We start from the raw sequence: 21,232 nt of genomic DNA on the forward strand, positions 1-21,232 counted from the left end.
AGCTACCAGCTAAAAAATAACAGCCTACTGTGCAACTCCAGGCAAGTTTAGATTGTTTCTATGACATACAGATATTCTCTACAGGTGCTCTGCCAAACAAATCCTGTGTTCCTCTGTATGAACAAAGTTTCTGTACATTTCATCCTGCCCTGTAGTTTTCCGTAGCCACCTGAGGCCTTCAGCCATAGACCACCTCATGACTTGACTTGATGTCAGATATGATATAACACCATTACCATCCGTACTATGTAATATTCTCCTGACGCCAGTGGTCATTTGTCACATAGCCCTTACATAAGAACATGAAGCACATGGATCGTATCTAAAGATGGGCCACCTGGGAAACGTCTGTCCATGCAGGCCTTTCAGCCCGGCCTGGCCCTTGTTCTTGTGACTGATAGGGGACGGCTGGCTGGCTGGCTGACTGACTGACCTGGGGTCTGTTGGATTCCGCTTGGGGAATTTGGCACAGAGCCCAGTGCTCGCAGAGCCCCAAAATGTGTTCAGGTGTGTTCAATTAGCGCAGGTCGACCCCCCACCCCCCCTTCGCCAGCCCAAACGAGGTGTTTCATTTCCTGTGCTCACTTTCGGGCTTTTAACACACCCCAAGATCCGTAATGTGATGGCGTGTGTGTATGACTGTGGGCGCCTGTGTTTCTCTCCCTCTCTGTGTGTGTGTGTGTGTGTGTGTGTGTGTGTGTGTGTGTGTGTGTGTGTGTGTGTCATGTCTAGTATGTATTTTGACCGTTTGATGTTTTACTACCGGCTGAAATGCTGTGTGAAAGTGTTTTCGAGGTTTTAAACACAACCAAAACGCTAATCAGGGAACGCACACTTTTGACATTGATCGCACTTAAATGGAAGCCAAATGGGCGCGCGCTGTGAGCGGGCTGAGAAGGTGCGTGTGTAAAGCCTTTCCTTCAAAAAGAGAAAAAGGGGGTGCCAAACTTCTGGCTTATATTACTGCCCATGTTTTCTAAGCAGTCGGAGATTAGCGCTAGTTATTTGTCTAAAAGTGGAATCTTTTGTAGTGGTCAGGCAAAAATGTGGCCTGAGGAATAGAGGGGAGAAAGCAAACATTCAGGGTGGGGGGTGAGCAGACGTTGCTTACTGACGGATTAGTCAGTTCAACTTTGACTGTTGTGGTTCTGGGAATGTCAAGGGAGTGAGACAGAGACACCTAGATAGGCTCCAAAACAAGATCATGACTTTGACTTCACACATATAAACACACACACACACACACACACACACACACACACACACAAACAGATAGAAAGAGAGAGAGATACACACGCACACACAGGGAGTGGTCACTATTTTTGAGGTCACTGGGTTACTAAGCCACTCAGACCCCAGGTCACACACTAATCTGTGTAATGTTTGCATAGGTTAGGGTTACTCTTCAACCGATAAGACACCAACCACATAAAAACACCCAAACCTCTCTCATACTCTCTCTCTCACCACACACACACACAAACACACAGTGTCTCTAAATAAGCAACTACATTTCACATTACGGTGCTATCCAGTGTGGCCCACACAGACAGTACTAAGCATAGTGCAGACACGTTAAGGCCTTTAATCTCCACAAACAGCCCCCAAAGAGACATTGATCACATCCGGGACCCAAAAACATACCCTCTCACCTCTAGCTTAGTGACCATCACCCGCATGCCACAAAGCCACAGGTTAAGGGCTTCACAAATATCCAAATATTCAAAATCTAAGATAAATAACCTTAAAATCAAGGGAATACATTCTTACTTTTCCATTATTTGCTTATAAAGAGACGTTTTTTCCTCTTGATTTGATTTTTTTTTCGACTTAGCCCCATAAGTGAAAATATTCTTGTTCTATTGGCAAATCTCACAAATGAAATGTTCTTGTTTTGTTGGAAATACCACTCCAAATGATCTCGCAAGATTTGCCAACAAAACAGAGATAAAGTTGGGTTGCAACATATATGGTCCTATGAAAATGAAGGGAAGAAAAAGACAGGATATAAAGATAGGCAAAAGAGTAACAGAAGGATGGGCAGAGTGCATGAGGGTGAGAGAGAGAAAGAGGGGACTAGGCAAAAGCGAGAGACAGACGGAGGCAAGCAGGAGAGAGAGAGAGAGGGAGAGAGAGAGAGAGAGAAAGAGAGAGAGAGGTGTAGAGAACGAGACTGTGCTCAGTGTCATTAGCAACGAACCTGGAGTTTTTGACGTCTTGGTTTCCAAGTGAACACTCTCCTTGTTACCATGGAGACCAGTGCCACCCCCATTACCGGCTCGTTCCCACTGGCACAGCGGCGGCGGCAGCAGCAGCGTAACACCAGCCTAACAGAGCAGCACAGATACTGCACTGCCACCAGCACACAAGCCACTGAACACAAGAACACGCAACAGAACACGTCACATACGCACAATAACCTCAGAACAACCGCCTGCAACCGCCTTTTTACGCAAATCCTAATAATACACATACAGTATAGTTGACAACCACAATATCCTCCCTCTCAGTCTGACTCTCTTTTGCTCCCTTCCTCTCATATACCACATACAAACAAACAAACAAATACATACACACACACACAAAAAAAACACATGCATATGCATACCGATAATAGAACATCTGGTAACCTCAGCGGTTTTACACTGATTATCTAATACCATATTCATTATCACCTGTTCACAAAGTAAGTCCTACATTGCAGAGTTTCCTATTTGTGTGGCGCTAATTTACATTATATTTACATTTCCCTTAGATTTCTCTGCAAAAACTGGTTGTACACGCCAGTATTTTTAACACTCTGCATGAAATAAAATTAATATGACTCAACTCAACAGCAATAGGAAATATGCACACCCACACACACCCACACGCACACACACAGTTGTACAAATCGTGTGACACATGGGTTAGCAGCACCAGTCAGACTCGGACCACTGGCCCGAGGCATTTGAAATCTACGCCACCACATTAAACACTCTCCACACACCAGGGCCAGTGTGTGCAGCAGCCCTCCTCTACCTGCCCCCTGGGAGACCCGAGAGAGAGGGATGAGAGAGGGATGAGAGTGAGAGGAGATGAAGAGAGGAGGAGGAGGAGGAGGAGTGCAGGCCCTCGGGACGGCGATGAGAGGTGAGAGCTTTTAATCAGGCGTCTCGGAGGGCCTAACGAGGCGGAACCCGCTGGAGCCGGCGCACTGACAAGTGCCAATCGGGGGCCGCAGGGCCCCGTGATTCTCTCTCGCACGCTAGCTCACTCTCTCAGCCTCTGTCTGCGTCTTTCGCTCTTTCCTCCTTTCCCTGTCACTGTCATACCCTCCCTTTCTTTCTTTCTTTCGCTCTTTCCTCCTTTCCCTGTCACTGTAATACCCTCCCTTTCTTTCTTTCGTTCCTCATGCTCACCGTTTCCTCCATCTCTCTCCCCTCGTCCTCTTCTCTTTTTTTCAATACTTTCTTCAATCTCTCTCTCTCTCTCTCTCTCTCCACACTTCTTGCGATTTCTCACTCAAACTCCCACAAGCTTTCTCCATGAGGAGATATGTACTGTACGTACTTCAGTTATATCCAGAGAAAAGTATATGGAGCATGTTAGTGTCCTTCCGTATACGGAGGAAATGAAACTCATTTACTGTTCTGCTGCGCTATGCACACTGTCAATGAGACAACATTTCATTTTAATGAAAGGTTTTTATGTAAAAAAGTAGACAGGGGCTAAAATGAAGTTTGTCCTTGCTAATGCATCCAGACATGCAATTACAAGCCAGACAGACTCTGAGCTACCATCAAAGTGGTGAACAGTACAACGACAACATGTGACAAGTCATTTGTGTGTGTGTGTGTGGGTGGGTGTGTGTGAGTCAAGGCGGTGTGTCAAAATTATTTTAATCCCTTTCTCTATTTTTTTTGTTTCGGCAAAGCATTTTAAGTGGGCTATTCAGATGCATTACCATCTAATCAAGTGTTGCCCATTCGTTAAGACAATTAATTAGCGCAGCGGCCGTCTGTGAAAATTGATGATGATAATAATAATGATGACGAGGACTGGTCAGCGATTGGAGGAGAGGCACTGGACGCAGGTGCAGCCCAGTGCATTCTTAATTGCGACTGAAAGGGTGTGAAACGGTTTCCACTTGGCGAGCATCAGCCATGCTGGAGGTTAACCCACCCACCACACCCCCCTGCTGAGGCAGTCCGAGGGAGTGAAGCCTGACTGGGCCTCACTGGACAGAGACGTGTGTGTGTGTGAAGCCTGACTGGGCCTCACTGGACAGAGACGTGTGCCTAGGTACTGATGGAGGGCATTAGCAGATCCGAGGGGACAGGTTTGGGACACGGAGCGACAGAGAAGAAAGTGACACACACACACACACACACTACACAGACACTACACACACACACACACACACACACACACACACACACACACACACACACACACACAAACTCTGCCTCACACACGCGCGCGCACTCAGGCCTGTTAAATTGCTGTGTGATATGAAATTGATTGGAGAAATGAGAACGCAGCTGAGGATGCGAGGTGGAAGCTAAATAAACTAATTAAGTGATGCTTCCACATTGTGACATTTTCTCTCCGATTTGACCACACAAACACACACACACACACACACACACACTATTACTCAATGCACTAACCACCCACACACACACAATCACACAATGCACTAACCACCCACCCACACACACACACATACACACACAAAATCACTCAATGCACTAACCACACACACACAATCACTCAATGCACTAACCACACACACACTCACACACACACACACACACACACACACACACACCTCTCTTCCCCAAACACTGAGCCAGTCTTCTCTGAAGAGCACACCGCCCGCCTGCACTGCCAGAGGCTTGCTGGTGGCTCAGCGAGTATCAGACAGACACTGAATGCCACTATGTGTTGCTCTCAGCCCACATCTTGCTGGCCATGCAGCAGCAGCAGCATCAGCAGCACTGTGCCACTATCTGCCTCCTTCCCCATCCTGGGGGCACCATCTGAGTTCCTTACAAGTGTGCCCCGCAGACAAGAGTTCAACAGCAGCTATCAACACTTATGCACATCCGACACGGTTCAGAAAGGGGCTTTGAAAAGAAGGCCCCCTGCCCCCCCATCTTAATGTCGGCATGACTGAGGAGGGTGGAAAAATAGAAAATTGAGTAACCTTTTAAAATCACTGTGCTCTTATGCAGGGGCCATTGTTGGCTTTGGGCTTTGCTGTCACGGCAACTGGGTGAGCAGACGGTTTGGGTCTCCACGGGCCGTGTCCATGAGATGAGAAGTCTCTCCTCTGTTCACGTCACCACGTCACATTATTACCGTCTAGAGGCTGCGTGGGCGGCTACGAAGGCCAGGCATTCACAGTGTAAAGAGTATCACTTGCGTTCAGTCTCGTTGGAAGACATTGATAGTCTTGACACTGAATGCCTGAGCTACAAAAAAAAAAAAAGAAAACCACTTGCACGTGTCGTGTGAAATCACAAAAGAGGATGTACTTCACACAGTATGAGTTCAGATGGGGTAAATAATATATCTACGTGCCGACTGTCGAACACGAAACATTTAAGCCGCGACTGGACTTGGTGAACTGTGAACGACCGTAATCTTTGGCAACAAAACAGATCTATAAAGCACAACAACAGACAGCAGCTCACAATTACGACCCGAGAGAGGGGCTAGGAGAGTATTAAAAACACCGCCTGCATGCATCAAATGTCACATGGGGAAGACAGAGTTTGAGCAAAGCCTCATTTCACCTTCATCCTGTCCTCCACTCCTCTCTCCTCCACCTCCACCTCCACCACCTCCACCCCCTCCTTCGCTCTGCATTTCTGCTCTCATGTGGGAGGAGAACTCATAAAGAATGGTGCAGGAGACTGGAGTGTTGATGGGAAGGGGGGAAATGAGGATGGGGAGGGAGAGGGGGAAGAGGGGAGGGAGAGGGAGAGATGCAGTAGTCACTGGTCAGAATGGAGGGGAAGATGGATGGATGTTCCTGTCTGCCGTTATGAGAAAACAGCGACGAGGAACCTATCAAACAAAGCGCGCACTATAAAAACAGCCAGGCTGGCGAATCCATCTTTTGGCCCACAGCGCTCAACTTGGAACATCGAGGTCCCATAACCAGGATGAGCTCTGAGGATATCTCACGGAGCACGGGGAGCAGAACACAAAGAAGAAAACCAAGACAACAACATTCATTTTCAACAACTACAAGAGACATAAAAACACAGACATAAAGCAACCGATAGGATGCTGCCTGAGGCAACCTCTTGTAAGTCAGAATCACTAGTTCAAACTGCAGCCGACTGAACAGAAACGCGAACGGCCAATCAAACGCGAAAATCGAACAAATAGAACTTAGACAAAAACATGAAACTTTTGAATAAAACTTGAAAAGCTAAGACTGAACAGTACCGCTTCGACTCATGGAACCGGGTCAGCCAGAGAGCCGTGTGTGGCCCATCAAAGGCCCGTCCACAGTCGGGGGTCTTTAATAACACCGTAGTTCACTTTTATTATCCACAAAACAGTCGAAATGACGACGTCTCAATGTGAGGTTCAAAGCCTTGCTCCAATGGCGGTACAATTACAGGAACAAGCCATCCTGCTGAGCAAAAAAGAGGAAATGGCTGGCATTTTGAAGTGGGGAATAATGACCAGTGCTGATTATCTGATTACGAGAGCCTCCCTGGCCGCTGCGGGGAGGGGAGCGGTTCGAGAGCGGTCGTGCGGAGACTAACGTCGCCCCGCTCGCATCAGGCGCTTTGTTCTCGGGAGTAGACACACAGCGTCCCGCTGTTTCGGGCAATCAATGTGGAATGAGGGATAAAGAATAGATGGGGGGAGGAGAGGAATAATGGAAATGCGCTGCGGACGATGTGTGTGCGTCCAGTGAGAGACGGAGCACCAGAGTTGGGTTAGTCATTTAAAGTATGATTGAACACCTATAAAGCTTCCACAGTGCCACATTTTAGGCAGTTTACAATGATTAAATATACCAACCAATAGGCTCACAGTTACTAAGCAGAGCATATGTCCTGTAAATCTGTCAGCAAAGCAGCTTTAAAATGATTTCTCTGACTTCAATATAAGGCACCCTTGGGTTTTCACACATAAAAGCACAATGATTATATTTTTGGTCTTTCATCTGTTTTGTTTTGTTTTTTTATTAAAGTTTACTAAGTCCAATGTAGCTCCAGCAATAGCACTTTTAACACTAGCCCAAGTTTCCCACTGAGTCTCATCACTGCAACAGTGTTCAATCTTTCTCCAAAACTCCCCTCTGCTGCTGCATAAAAATAGGGCTAAAAATAAGAAGTACAAAATGACAGCATTTTAAAATAGATTCCCATTGTGAGCTAGTCATGACTGATTCTGCATCCGCAGAATAGGCCCAATCAGACGTATCATTACCAATCAAATCGGGAAACTTCTGCGCAGGGAACCAAACCCAATATAGCCCAGCATTAGCTGAAAGGCGCTAACATTAGTCAATCAGCGCGCCACTGCACTTGAGGTTCTTCCTTTATTGCAATCAGTGGTTATTCAGCAACCATCATCAGTTGCTCCCTGGATATTACATACATACAAAAAGTATAGAGAGGAAAAGAAAGAGAATAACATTTTAAAAAGTTTACAAGAGCAGGGGTGGAGGTTATGGGGAAAAGTTAGCTTCCACCTGAAATGCTTGTAGGGTTCTGCTAGTTTGGATAACAAGTAATGCTTGAATTTTATACACTACAACCCACACGAACTCTGGACTGAAACCCTGGCAGAGGGACAAATAGCAGCTTCTCTGGACCAGAGTCCAGCTTATTTGCCCCCAATCTGGGCCCAAGCTGTTGTGGAGTCAGCCCCTCCTTGAGTCGCCATAGCTGGTCCGTGGGACAGAAAACTACTGTAAAGGTCAGACACCAGGAACAGTCCTGCCACTGCAAGACAACCAATCACACTAACAAGCAGTAGTGGAGGCAGACGGGAAAGACTTCCGCCCTTTGCTGGGGCTTGGAAAAGATGGTAATGAAAGCTTCCTGCCAGGGTGTTGTTGGGAGTGGCAAGGTGATTTGACTTGAAGTTGGCTCAACTTTCAACTGAAAATCAACTATCATTAGTGTCAAAACAAAAGCTTTTCCCATACACAAGTCAGGCATTCTGACCAATCAAACTGGTTAGATTCTACCAGGGTGGCATGTCCAGAAAAGGTAACAGGGTTTTTGAAAACAGCTGCTACACAGGAGAAACTGATGATTTGGCACCCAAATAAACCTTTGGGACCTATGACACATGTTGCCCTCATTCTCACTGAAGAGTTCCTGAAGAGTTGTTATTATACCTCAGACTTTCTTGAAGCTTGTTTGACTTCAAACAAACCTCTTTCGCCACAGCCTTTACAAGTAGCCCTTGGAAATAGCTAGTCTTCTTTCATTTCTATGGAAAGAACACATACATGCCACGCAAGAGGCCAGCGACCTGCAGTCATAACGGCCAATCAAAATGTCCAAAGATGCCAAGCATTCACTGTAAGCCTTAAAACCCAAAGAAATCTAGGAATATGGTTATGCCACAACTGCTGATTACATGCTAGGTTCCTGGAACTCCACGGCTGTTTACGCTTGACTCCAAACCCTGTGGTAATTGTAAGGTGTAAATTAAATGTGAAAGAAATTTATGATTGAAGTTAAACGTTGGTTCACTCATGGAATAAGTAACCTGGGCCAAAAATAAACCATTACGATCAAAAAGCATAATGACACAGGACTGCCTCAAAGCTAGATGCTATAATCTATAATGGCTATAATCAAACAAGCTTATAAAAGAAATGCAGAGAGGCATTTTGAAGTATCCTTTCAACATTTGTGAAAATGTTTGCCTACATAAGAATGCAATGCAAACATACATGGTGAAACAGAATCACTTTGCTTGTATTCCTATTTATTCCTCATGTGCTTGGCTGGTCATAGTGTTGTCCAGACTTTTATGTTCCTGGATGTGACTGTTAAAAGGGCTACACAAAGTACATCACTACAATTCTCCTTCGAAGGTCATCATGAAACAGAACATAATGTCCAAAGCTTCTTACAGACACTCTCTATACAGGTCCTTGACCAGGTTAGCGATCAGAAATCCTGTGGCAGCAGCACAGTTCGAGGGGCAATCTTACAGATATAGCATGCATTATGCAAGACGTCAACATCACTTCCCCCTGAGTTTGACATCTTTGATGGTAATTACACACCGACGACAGCTATAAAAAAAACCTCCGCTAAGTAGCTCTGGCGCCAGCACCAAGCATGCAGCCAATGTGGCATTCAGAGGCCAAAATGGACCTCTGGCAAAGCACAATCGGCTGAAAGGAGTCGTACAACCCTGAGCTCCCCTGCATGCTTACGTCTAAGGGTCCCTTTGTGGAGGGGGGGGGGGGTAAGAGGTTGTTCACATGGAGGGAGTCGGTACCTATGTATGTGCATAATGGCTGGAAGCTTGTCGTAGGTGATGACAGTGAAGCCCAGGTGAATGGCAGGTAAATGCAGGTGTGGGGAGGGAGGTGGAGCTATGGGGAGGGGGGGGATAGTGGGTCTCTAGACTCCTGCTGTTAAGTGGTTGGGATCTGGGCGCAGGAGGGGAGAGGGAGATTTGTCACTGTGTGTGTGTGTGTACGTGTGTGTGTGTGTGTGTGTGTGTTAGGGGAGGTGAAGTTGTTCATCAGTCCTCACACGCTTTAGTCGCATCGTGAGTGGCTCAAGCACTTCAGCATCGTCAGTGTTCATCAAGGATACGGCCTGATTATAGACATCAGACCAGGGAGAGAGAGGAGAGGGGAAAGAGAGAGAGAGAGAGAGAGAGAGAGAGAGCGAGAGAGAGAAAAAAAGAGCGTGAGAGAGAGAGAGAAAAAGAGTGAGAGAGAGAGCGAATGAAAGCGAGCTCCACACAGTCTAGCACATTATATTTACTGGACATTTTCATGATTTGTAATGGTATATGGTGATGTATGCACAGCCACCCATGCACACACTCACAGTGGGGGCTGTAAAAGTATAGGTTATAGCACGGAGTAATGTACATAATCATAGCTGTTTATATATATATATGAATGTGAAAATATATATGCAGCCCTCTAAGCTATGACAGACCGGGCACAGCAGGAACAATACTGGTCAACCCAGGTACTGTGTTTTATTCCCCTCACACACCACACACACACACACACACACACACACTAAACAAAAAACAAACACAATCTCAGTCCACACTCTGTGACCCCAGTCCACACTAAGTGACCACGACCAACACTTGAGCAAGACAGCCAGGATGGGCAGCAAGAAGGCTGAGCGCATCAGCCCTCCGTCTGGGCAACACTCCTAATCCCACAGAGCTAACAGAACAAACACAAGGCACACACACACACACACACACACACACACACGCACGCACAGGCAGGCACACACACACAGGCACACACACAGGCGCACACACACAGACGCGCGCGCAGACACTCACTCACACACACACACACACACCCACACACACACACACACACACACACACACAGAGAGCGGCTGGCTTTGGTCTTGGCGATCTGTCTATATACTCATTCGATCCCATACTTTAAAACTACACTCGTCCAACACACCCCCCGCCCCCAACACACACACACACACACACACACACACACACACACACACACACACACATACACACACACAACCTCTCTCTCTCTCTCTCTCTCTCTCTCTCTCTCTGTACACACGCCAATCTCCTGCTGTCTGTGAGCACTGTGGGGCAGAAACAGCTGCAGGGAGGGAGGGAGAGGAAGACGGGAGGAGTGGAGGAGGAAAGCGAGGAGGAAGAATAGATGAAGTGCTTAATTGACTAAGCAGGAGGCCCCTCGTTTGGCTTCTCGAGGTGATTTAGAGGCAGATAGCCCCCACTCTCCATCCTCCACCCCCACCACCCGGGTCGTCGGGGGCAACCGATACGACGACTCCCCGCATCAGTCTCATTCATCACCCACACCCACAGCTGAATATGCATGAGCTGGCTCCGTTGGGGCGGCCAATCACAATCACTCCTTATTTAGGTGGAGGCTGAGGTTAGGGGCAGGTGGGGTGTGTGTGTGTGTGTGTGTGTGTGTGTGTGTGTGTGTGTGTGTAGGGGAGGGGGGTGGGGTGGGGGGGGGGGGGTTAATGGGCGCCTGACCTGGGGCTGGGGCAGTAATCTGATCTCATCTCGACGGTAACCTCGCCATTATCAAGCTGAAGGGGGTTGGAGGTGGGAGGGGGCAGGATTGGGGGGGGGGGGCATACAGCAACACGCAGGTCTCACTGGACCCTCACGTCTCCTCTCTCTACAGCGCAAGGCGCATTAGCCCTCATTAGCATGCACTGCTAACAACGGGGACCGCCGCGGAGAAAGCCTTCCCAGATTACACAGAAGGATAGAGAGAAGATGATTTGATTACGGCTTGTGATTTACATCAGCAGGGGGAAAAGAGAGAAGAAGAAGAAGACCGTTGTAAGACAAAGAGATGGCGCCATCTCTTAGCAGCACAAAAAAGATTCAACAGAATAAATGAAAAAGAGTTTCCCAAAATGTAGTTCTGTTACTGTCGCTTGTTCCTTTGCTTGATAAGGCTACAGATCATGGAACTTTACCTGTAGTCTTATAGAGGCTTTCTCTGACACACGCGCACACAACAACAATAATAGTCCAACTCACACTCTCTCTCTCACACACACACACACACACACACACACACACACACACACACACACACACACACAGCAAGCATATTTGCTCATACCAACGTGTAACTCTAGAGGGGGACAAAGCATACATTCCCTTTAATCTCCATTTTGCATTTGACAGTCTGACTGACAAACCATAAAGAAGATAAATAATCCTCATGTATATGACACATTATATTTCTAGTATAAAAATTCCATCTTGGTATGAGGGGAGACAAATAAGTTTGCCAAATTTAAACATTAACTCTAATTGCACTGCACAGCAGTGTATGAATATTCCATTACAATTTTTATGCAGCTCTTGCTGACTAAGTGTTGGTAATTTATCACTTTTTATGCTCCCGCAGTTATGAATATGTATGCAATGCAATCTATTAGCACATCATAAGAATATATTAGATCAAAAAAGAAGGGCTGAGAATAAGTGGCCTTCAAAGGAAGTGGGGCAGATTTAGTTCAAACCCAAAGCAGTGAGTGCAGTCCTACACTCACAAATGCAATCCTTCAGCTGTACCAGCAGTCTGTGTTTGTTTGCTGGTTTTTGTTTGTTTATTTGTTTGTGCATTTGTAAATGTGTATGTGTGTATGTGTGAGAAAAGAGAGATACAAAAAGAGAGATAAGAATGATTACAACAGCACATGCATGTGAGTGTGCATGTGTGTGGGGACAAGAGAGAGATAGAGAGAAAGAGAGAGTGAAAGAGAGAGTGAAAGAGAGAAAAGAAAGAAAGAAAAAGAAAGAGATTGACAGAGACGGTCATATGAGGAGGAGTAAAAGGGAGATATAATATATAGAAATATAATGGAGTTCTTTTGGAACTTTCTTTTTAATGTTGGCCTTTGAAGGTTTCAAAGTATGAGGGGTTTTTAGAGAACCATGAAATAGTCACCACAAATTCTGAACAATGGACCCTGAATTGAAATGGATCGCAAGCTTCTCAAGTGTGCAGGAAATCCCAGACTTTCTTGATGTGAAAATGTCAATTATTCTACACAAACACTCATTCCATTCAAAAAGAACCCCATTGCAAAACAACTTAACTTGAAAAAGCCAATATGGGTTGAATGAAAAACAGAAAATGTTATTTAAGAGAAAGAATAAAATAAAATCTTTTGAAACATGAATCTTTTGATCAGATGAGAGGCTTGTTTAGTGCTGTAGACATTGAAGTCACTGAACTCTGCTGCATAGCTCTGGACCAACTCCATCTTCCTACATCTTCTTTCCTTTCTGTTATCAGCATCCATTCATGGAAAAGGCAAATCATGCTATTGTAAAAGCAATGATACTGGTTGGTACAACTAGGGCCCATGCAAACCAACAATTTGGAAATAAATTCATATGTGTTCCAGTAATGTGTGTATAATCACTCTCACTCATTCTCACCCTCTGTCTTTCTCTCTGTCTCTCTCGCTCGCTGTGTCTCTCGCTCGCTCGTTCTCTGTCTCTCTCTCACTTTCTATCGCTCTCTCACTCTCTGTCGCTCTCTCACTCTGTCGCTCTCTCACTCACTCTCTGTCTCTCACTCACTCTCTGTCTCTCTCTCACTCTCTGTCTCTCTCTCACTCTCTGTCTCTCTCTCACTCTCTGTCTCTCTCTCACTTTCTATCTCGCTCTCACTCTCTGTCGCTCTCTCACTCACTCTCTGTCTCTCACTCACTCTCTGTCTCTCTCTCACTTTCTATCTCGCTCTCACTCTCTGTCGCTCTCTCACTCTCTGTCGCTCTCTTGCTCTTTGTCTCTTTCTCTCTCACACACAGACATACACACCGTACAAAAACAACACACTTTCAGCCAAGCATGGTCTGAAAGGGTGGAGGGGGAGGGAAGTGTTCCTTCTGCCTCTAATAACACAAGCCCTGTTTTAGCTTGATAACTGCAGCCTGTGAAGCGCGAGTGGAAAGAGAGACCTAAACTCCTGTAAAGGTGGCTAAATATGACATGCCATTTAGAACGCCATTTAGAATGTCTTGCATGCCAACAAACTCAACAATCTCATAGAGGTGGGGGGGGGGGCTACTGGCCCCTGTAGGCTAAATAAATCTAAACTTCCTTATCATGTAGGACAACATAATAAACACATCAGTATAAACCATTATGTCATAACTACAAATGCTTCACAGAGGGGCCATTTGTATTACTGACTTACATTGATGTCTGGCTGTTTGAAAACCCTGAAGCAGGGAGGACACGCAATATTTTTAAATGTGCTTGAACTTCCAGAGAACTGCACCCATGACCTTGGCAAAGTTAGTTCTGTCTCTACCAGACGAGCGACAGGAAAGCACTGTTAAAAAAAAAAAAAAAACTCACCACACAGGAAAGAAAAGCAGTGGCCTTAAGGCTTACCTTGTCGCGGTCCTCCACCAGGTCAGTCAGCATGTCATCTGGGTCCAGGATCCCCCCGTCGGCGTACTCCACGTGGTGCGTCCGCACGCGCACCTCCCCATCCTGTGGGAAACAACAACGCAAGACGTCTGAGATTTCCCCTTTTCATCGACCACGCACAAAGCACAAAACTACTCAAGACAATTTTGGGGGGGGTTTTGCGTTTGTAAAACATGACTTGTCTACTGAACTACAGGAGCTTTTTAAAAGCAGGACAGACAAGCACAGATCCATTCAAAGTCTGTCCTCACATACCAAAGAGGAAGTCAGAATCAGGCAATATCATGGAGCTGCAAATCACTGTCTATTACATTTCACTCAATGAGACAAACTGACAGATTCAGCTGAAATTTATTTCAAAAGAGAAAAAAAGACATGACGGCATGTTGTCTAACATGTTAGCTAACATCAGACTGTCTCTGAAGAGGAGGCAGAGAGCAATACACTATTTCACCCTAACAATACAGTGCTTGTATAGCCATCATAAAAAGGGAAGTGCAGCACAATATGCTTCCGAATGAAGGGGATGGAGATATCAACTGGCACAGATTTATTACAGCATGACAGCTGGAGTGCAATGCGATGCGCTACATGGGTGGTATGCAGTAACTGTGCTCAGATCAGCAGCGCTGGAGGGGTTGGTTGTCCAGCGCTCACGCTGACGAGCCCATGGAGGCTCCGCAGGTGCGGTGGGGCTGGGTGTGGGCTTCCTCTCCGGCCATTCCACTTCAGGAGGGTCATGAACACACCACACGCGCACGCGCACACACACACACACGCACACACACACACACACACACACACACACACACACACACACACACACACACACACACACACACACACACACACACACACACACACACACACACACACACACACACACACACACACACACACACACACACACACACACACACACACACACACACAAAATTACTCAAGAGCTCACTTTCCAGTGATCCTTGATTGCGGCCCTGCACGGAATCCATATGAAGCATTCCGGCTATTGTTTTCAGCTAGGCTGGGGTGGGGTGGGGGTGGACGGGGAAAGAGACAGTTTCCCTTATCAGCATGGGGGTTCTGACAAAGCTAACAGACCCACCAACAATGCAGAGGGAGAAATGGTCCACAATACTGACTTCCTATTTCTCCTCACAATGAGGGACCTGTGATTTACACTGGCAGCAATTCACGTCAAGTAAATCTCAACAGAGTGAACTACTGAAACGTGTATGAAAAGAGAAGTTTACCATTGAGTAAATGTTTACCATTTTGTTTAGACGTGAGAACTGAGATCTATGATGTCAAAAGGCAGCTTGGCTCAGTAATTGAACAATAAATATTTCTCTGTCAAGACCCCCAGTGAGTACCGGACATAGCTTTGGATTATGTGGTTTACACACATGGAATCCTAAACTATGACTGGCATTCTGTGACTACCTAATGCCAAAAGGAAAATTAAAACACCACTCAGGGAGTTAAGATGAGGATGGTTGCTTGTTGCTATGTGCCAATGAATGAATAATACACAAATTAACACAATGATTAAAATGAAACGAATAAATGAATTTGTTTCTGTGAAAAATTCAACAAAGGAGCTGATTGTTCTTCTTTGGTGTACTGTATCTATATAGGGACCCACTGCTAAATCAACTCCGCTGTGTAAGCTGTACAATGGCAGGGGCAGTGGGCTAACCAAACAGCACTGCTCTCAAACAAACAGGCAGCGGGGTTGGAATGTCACTCTCTGACAGAGAGCCAGCGTCCTCCCCGCCTTCAACTTCAACTTGATCTCTCTCTCTCTCTCTCTCTCTCTCTCTCTCTCTCTCTCTAAACCTAGTATCTCATACAAACGCCATGTTTTTCTCTTAAAGGGGTGACGAAGACAGAATTTGTGCGCGCTCATTGGCAGTGGCAGTGGTCTACTACTAGAGTAGTAGAATGCCTGTTATTGTTTACTAAAAACAAGTCACAATTGTCACCAGGCTACAGATTAAATCCGGTTACCCAATTCAAGGACAGACGGTGAGGAATGCATGCAGTGTGGAATGCATGTACTGTAGTGCTAACTGTGAAGTGTTGTTTACCCACAGGCCAAAAAAACACTGCATGACTGAGGAGGGGGGTGGGGGGAAAGAACCATACACTCATATCATGATGAGTGTATCCATATCACGCCCTCTACCTTGTCTCATAGTTCACTCAAAGTCCTTGGCATAGCTGAAATACCAGCAGGTTTCAAAACAGGTAAAACCAGTGGAGCGTGTGTGTGTGTGTATTCACCCAGAACTGGTTTAGAGTGAAACAGAGCACTCTTGGAAAACAGATGACAAAGGCGGATTCAGGCTCATACAAAATGCTGCAATGACACCAGCATTAAAAAAAATGACAAACCCATTAACAATTACCAAAACAGTTGACTGATGAATCCCTAATTGTTGCAGTGTATGTAAGATTCAGCAGTGACGCCACACACAGGACGAGTGTCTGCAGGTAGGATGACCACACGTGGAAAGATGTGGTGCTGTGGACACGAGAGGGGTGTGCCATCACATTCCGTGATGACATCACCGTGTGAGTCTTGTTGCCACGAAGGCTTCATAAACAAAACAGACGTGGTACCTGAGGGGATACCTATGGCTCATGAGGCAATCACGAGGCAACCTTTTGCACTCTACTGCAGGTGTATCGCCTACACAACCACATGCACAAGGGTCAACACCAGGGGTGGGCAAACTGCGGCCGGCGGGCCGGATCCGGCCCGCCGAGCATTTTCATCCGGCCCGCCGAGCATTTCATTTGGTTATCAGGCTGCTTGCTATTTTTTTCCTGCGATAGAGACTACGTTGGTTAGCCTTACTGCAAACTGCTTTTCACTCTCCTTAGAGAACGTTTGCAATGTCAATGTCAAAACATCATGTTAAATAGAGATAACATCATGTTAAACTAAGTTAACTCTTAGTTATCTCCTTTGCAGCAGATCTAACGTGAACATTATGCGATCCATTTAATTGGGAACAGAGCCATATAAAGGTACCTTGCGTCTGCACTCACAAGAGGGAGAGAGAGCCGCAGGTTCCAGCTGGCTTGTTATTGTTGATAATTGATATCTCCTTCTTATAAGAAACTTTTAAAAGGAAATCATGAAGGCAACAGTAGTTCCCACTACTGACCATTTAAAAACTGTGAGAGGGCCCAGCCGTAGGTACAGCACTAGCCATAGCGGAGCAGGCAGAAGATCATTGAGAAATAAACGTGAATTAAAGCGACTGTCTTAAAGCGACAGTGCACAATTTATACATTTGTTAAGAAGCATAAAATTAGCAGTATTTTTAAGCAATTCATATTTTAAAAGAAATACTTTTCATACTAAATTATAGGCTATATTGTTTTATAAAAAATGTATGTATGTGTCGTGGGTGGGGGGGAGGGTGGTTGTTGTGCGGCCCGCCGGCCAATTTTCAAAACCCAATGTGGCCCTTGAGCCAAAAAGTTTGCCCACCCCTGGTCAACACAGTGGTCCTAAATCACGCAGGATTAGCATTTTTTGTCAGGAATTGTAATCTTCTTGTGTCAAAGCGAGGACTAAGGAAATGGCAAAAATGTCAGTCGGTCCAACGCATTCCCAAATGCTGCTTCAGTCTTTAGCAGCACTCTCCAGAGCAACACACTTTGTGGTGGCTCAGCTGGCCTGGAGAAATGCTTACATAGCGTGCTGCAGTCCAACTGCCAGTGGTCAAACAGAGACAGAGTGTTTTCTGTTCTGCTCCAGCAGCCTGGAGCTATCCCAGCATGCAAAGCTTCACAGGAGGGGGAAGAAAACGCCGCATGACAAACTGGGCACAAAACAAGCATCACGCTCTGAGACACACACACGTACAGTTCGTGTCACAGGATCTAAACACACACACACACACACACACACTTTACACAATTTAGAGAAGTGCATGTGTGGTGAGAAAACAAAAACTGTCCATGCCCCTAGCAGAGGCCAAATAGCAATAAATAGTAAAATGACTATAGGGTCATTCCAAGTGAAAACAGCCAAAATCGGGGTATCATGTACATGGTACCTCTCAGATTTTGCTGAAAATTGGTGAAAATATGCCTTATGTTACCAAACGAGGGAATCTGAAGTTTCAGCTCAATATCTCAAACGGTTTGCCCGTGGCGTCCATTTGAATTTCGGGTGCCATGGCCGTAATTGACACATTGGAATTTCACATTTCATCTTTTGCCATTTTTGGAAGCCCATAACGTCTGTTCTAATAGTGGTAGAAGGCTGGAAACTGGTGTGGTACTTCTTTGTAGCCTGTACTACACAATTCTGTGTGATTTTTCTCTTTTTGGGTGGCCTTAGCACCACAAGGAATGATCATATTTATTCTAAACAGGATTATTTGTTATATGTGGGAACCTTGCTCTTGCCAAAATGAATTTGAAGGGTATGGTACCACTGGCGGGGGTTTTATGGGGGTCCAAAAACCCTCTCCGGCAGAGGTGACTCTTTTGGAACCCCATATTTGGACCCCCAAATGACCATGTGGGCACTTGATGATCCTAATGGGATTTATACCAGATAAAGATACATATTTGTTCTTTCTTTTAATTAAATCATATTTTTGACTATGAAGCTCCATAATATGAATTTTATTCTTCATAATGCACCATTTTGGACATTGTTTCCAGAAGTCTGGAATGTAGATCAGGGAGAATTTAGTGATGATAAAGCATGAAAATAGTGGAAATAACTTAGTATTATGCTCAGTGATGGCAAACAATTAAATACTGAGACTTTCACGGATTAACCCCTTACCCCCCATGAAAGAGACCCGCCATCAAACTTTTAAAGAACTAAATAACAAGAATGTTACATAGTGTAAGAACTAAATAACAAGAATGTTACATAGTGTAAGAACTAAATAACAAGAATGTTACATAGCGTAAGAACTAAATAACAAGAATGTTAAATAGTGTAAGAACTAAATAATAAGAATGTTACATAGCGTAAGAACTAAATAACAAGAATGTTACATAGTGTAAGAACTAAATAATAAGAATGTTACATAGCGTAAGAACTAAATAACAAGAACTAAATAACAAGAATGTTACATAGTGTAAGAACTAAATAACAAGAATGTTACATAGTGTAAGAACTAAATAACAAGAATGTTACATAGTGTAAGAACTAAATAACAAGAATGTTCCGTAGTGTAAGAACTAAATAACAAGAATGTTACATAGTGTAAGAACTAAATAATAAGAATGTTCCATAGTGTAAGAACTAAATAATAAGAATGTTCCATAGTGTAAGAATGTTACATAGTGTAAGAAGTAAATAATAAGAATGTTCCGTAGTGTAAGAGTTTTTCCTTGCCGCTGTCACTCTCCAAATAAAATGTAATTGAATATTGAATTGAATAGTGTCTTTAACTGTTATCCAAGAAATTGTGGAAGCAGTGGCATAATTTTGTCATGGTCCTTTTGGTCAAGTTTGAATTGGCGAGCACTGCGTCCAAAGATGTCTGGCTCACTGACACAACAATTTCCTACTGTGTCCTCACAATCAGATACCAAGTCCCTGTACCAAGTTTGGACTTCATACATTAAAGCGTAGCCGAGATGTTAGCCCACTTCCTATTAGGTGGCATCGTTGCCATGTGTGATTGGCTGTCATGGGCAAACAAACTGAAAATAAAAAATCTGACAAGTATCGTTTGTGCGGCTCGGTCTGAAGATCATCTACGCCAAGTTCTGTGAAAATCGGATGAAATTTGTAACCGCTGAAACTTTTCGTAGAATTTGGACTAAATCCAATATGGCGGAGGTCCAATATGGCGGAAAGTGACGGGATAGGGGTCGATGAACTTGAGATTCTTCAAGGATTCAGACGCTACCTCAATTGTGAAAATCAGACAAAAGAGTCAAGGATCACGCACCTGAACACATGTCCAGCGATTAACTGGTGGTGGCGCTAGAGTGTTCGATGTATATGCATAAAAATTGCTGTGAGTGATTGGGACAGTGTCCTGACTAATGGTATCGAGTTTTGTTATGTTAACTCAAAGCGTCACCTAGATGTTTGTCCACTTCCTGTTTAGCGGCTTCATCGCCATATTTGATTGGCTGTCACGGGCAAACAAAAATGTAATTGAAAAATCTGACAATTGTCTTTTGTGCGGCTTGGGCAGAAGATCCGCCAAGTTCCGTGAAAATTGGATGAAATTTGTGACCGCTGAAACTTTTCGTAGAGTTTGGACTAAATCGAATATGGCGGAGATCCGAAAATCGGACGCACCGTTCAATGGTCACATGCGTGAATGCAATCCAGGTTCGACCCATTGGTGGCGCTAGAGTGTTGGGCATAGAGTTCTGTAAATTGGTAAGAGTGATCATGGGATGGTCCTGAATCAGTGCACCGAATTTCATAACTTTAGACCCAGCGGTTCAATTTTCGGCCAAATTTTGACCCGTTGGTGGCGCTAGACGGCTGGGTTTAGAGATCAGTAAATGAGCGTGAGGGGTCAGTGGAGTGTCCCAAAACTTTCTGCCAAATTTCAGCACTTTTTAGCCAGGCGTTCTATGGGCTGCCATAGACTCCAATGGCAGATGTGTAATAATAATAATAGGAAAAGCTAGTAACTCAATGGGTGCCTTCGCAGCTTCGCTGCTTGGCCCCCAATAACTGTGTGTGATGGCCCAAGAAGAGATTCCTCAGATGACTCATTGATCATTTATTGCAATTGGCCTGTGATACTACTGTAGCTGCCTCAGACAGAGTGCAGCCCCATACCCCCATGCTGTCTCAGTTGAAAGGTCAAAGTGCACGAGGCTTGTTATTGCTGATGGTGACTGTTATGGGGCTTCTCTCTCTCTTGGCACTGGGCCAAACGTTAAGTGATCTCAGCTTCTTTTTGTTGCCAGTTCAGCTCAGCACCATCTGGACTGTCAGAGGATCTGTAGATGCAAAACCAGTATGCCAGTAGAGGCCAGCATGGGGAAACTGGAGATAAGACTGTGTTGTTCGTTTTTTTTTTTTTTTGTCTCAGTCAGACAGTGACTCACA

The 21,232-nt window shown here is 45.1% G+C and overlaps 1 protein-coding gene across 2 annotated transcripts in view; it reads right to left on the reverse strand.

Annotated features, from left to right (window-relative positions):
- The window catches only part of pard3ba (par-3 family cell polarity regulator beta a), a 168,772-nt gene that overhangs the window by 139,778 nt on the left and 7,762 nt on the right, over positions 1-21,232 (reverse strand). For both annotated transcript variants that reach the window (XM_076303066.1, XM_076303067.1), the window contains exon 2: positions 14,125-14,226. In XM_076303066.1, the coding sequence (XP_076159181.1) occupies positions 14,125-14,226 (102 nt within the window). The remainder of the gene's footprint in view (positions 1-14,124; positions 14,227-21,232) is intronic.

The sequence above is a fragment of the Alosa pseudoharengus genome, unplaced genomic scaffold, assembly GCF_046254945.1.
Source record: "Alosa pseudoharengus isolate Yale_2024_CS ecotype anadromous, Long Island Sound unplaced genomic scaffold, YU_APseudo_1.1 YU_APseudo_1.1_scf_24, whole genome shotgun sequence".
Lineage (NCBI taxonomy): Eukaryota > Metazoa > Chordata > Actinopteri > Clupeiformes > Clupeidae > Alosa > Alosa pseudoharengus.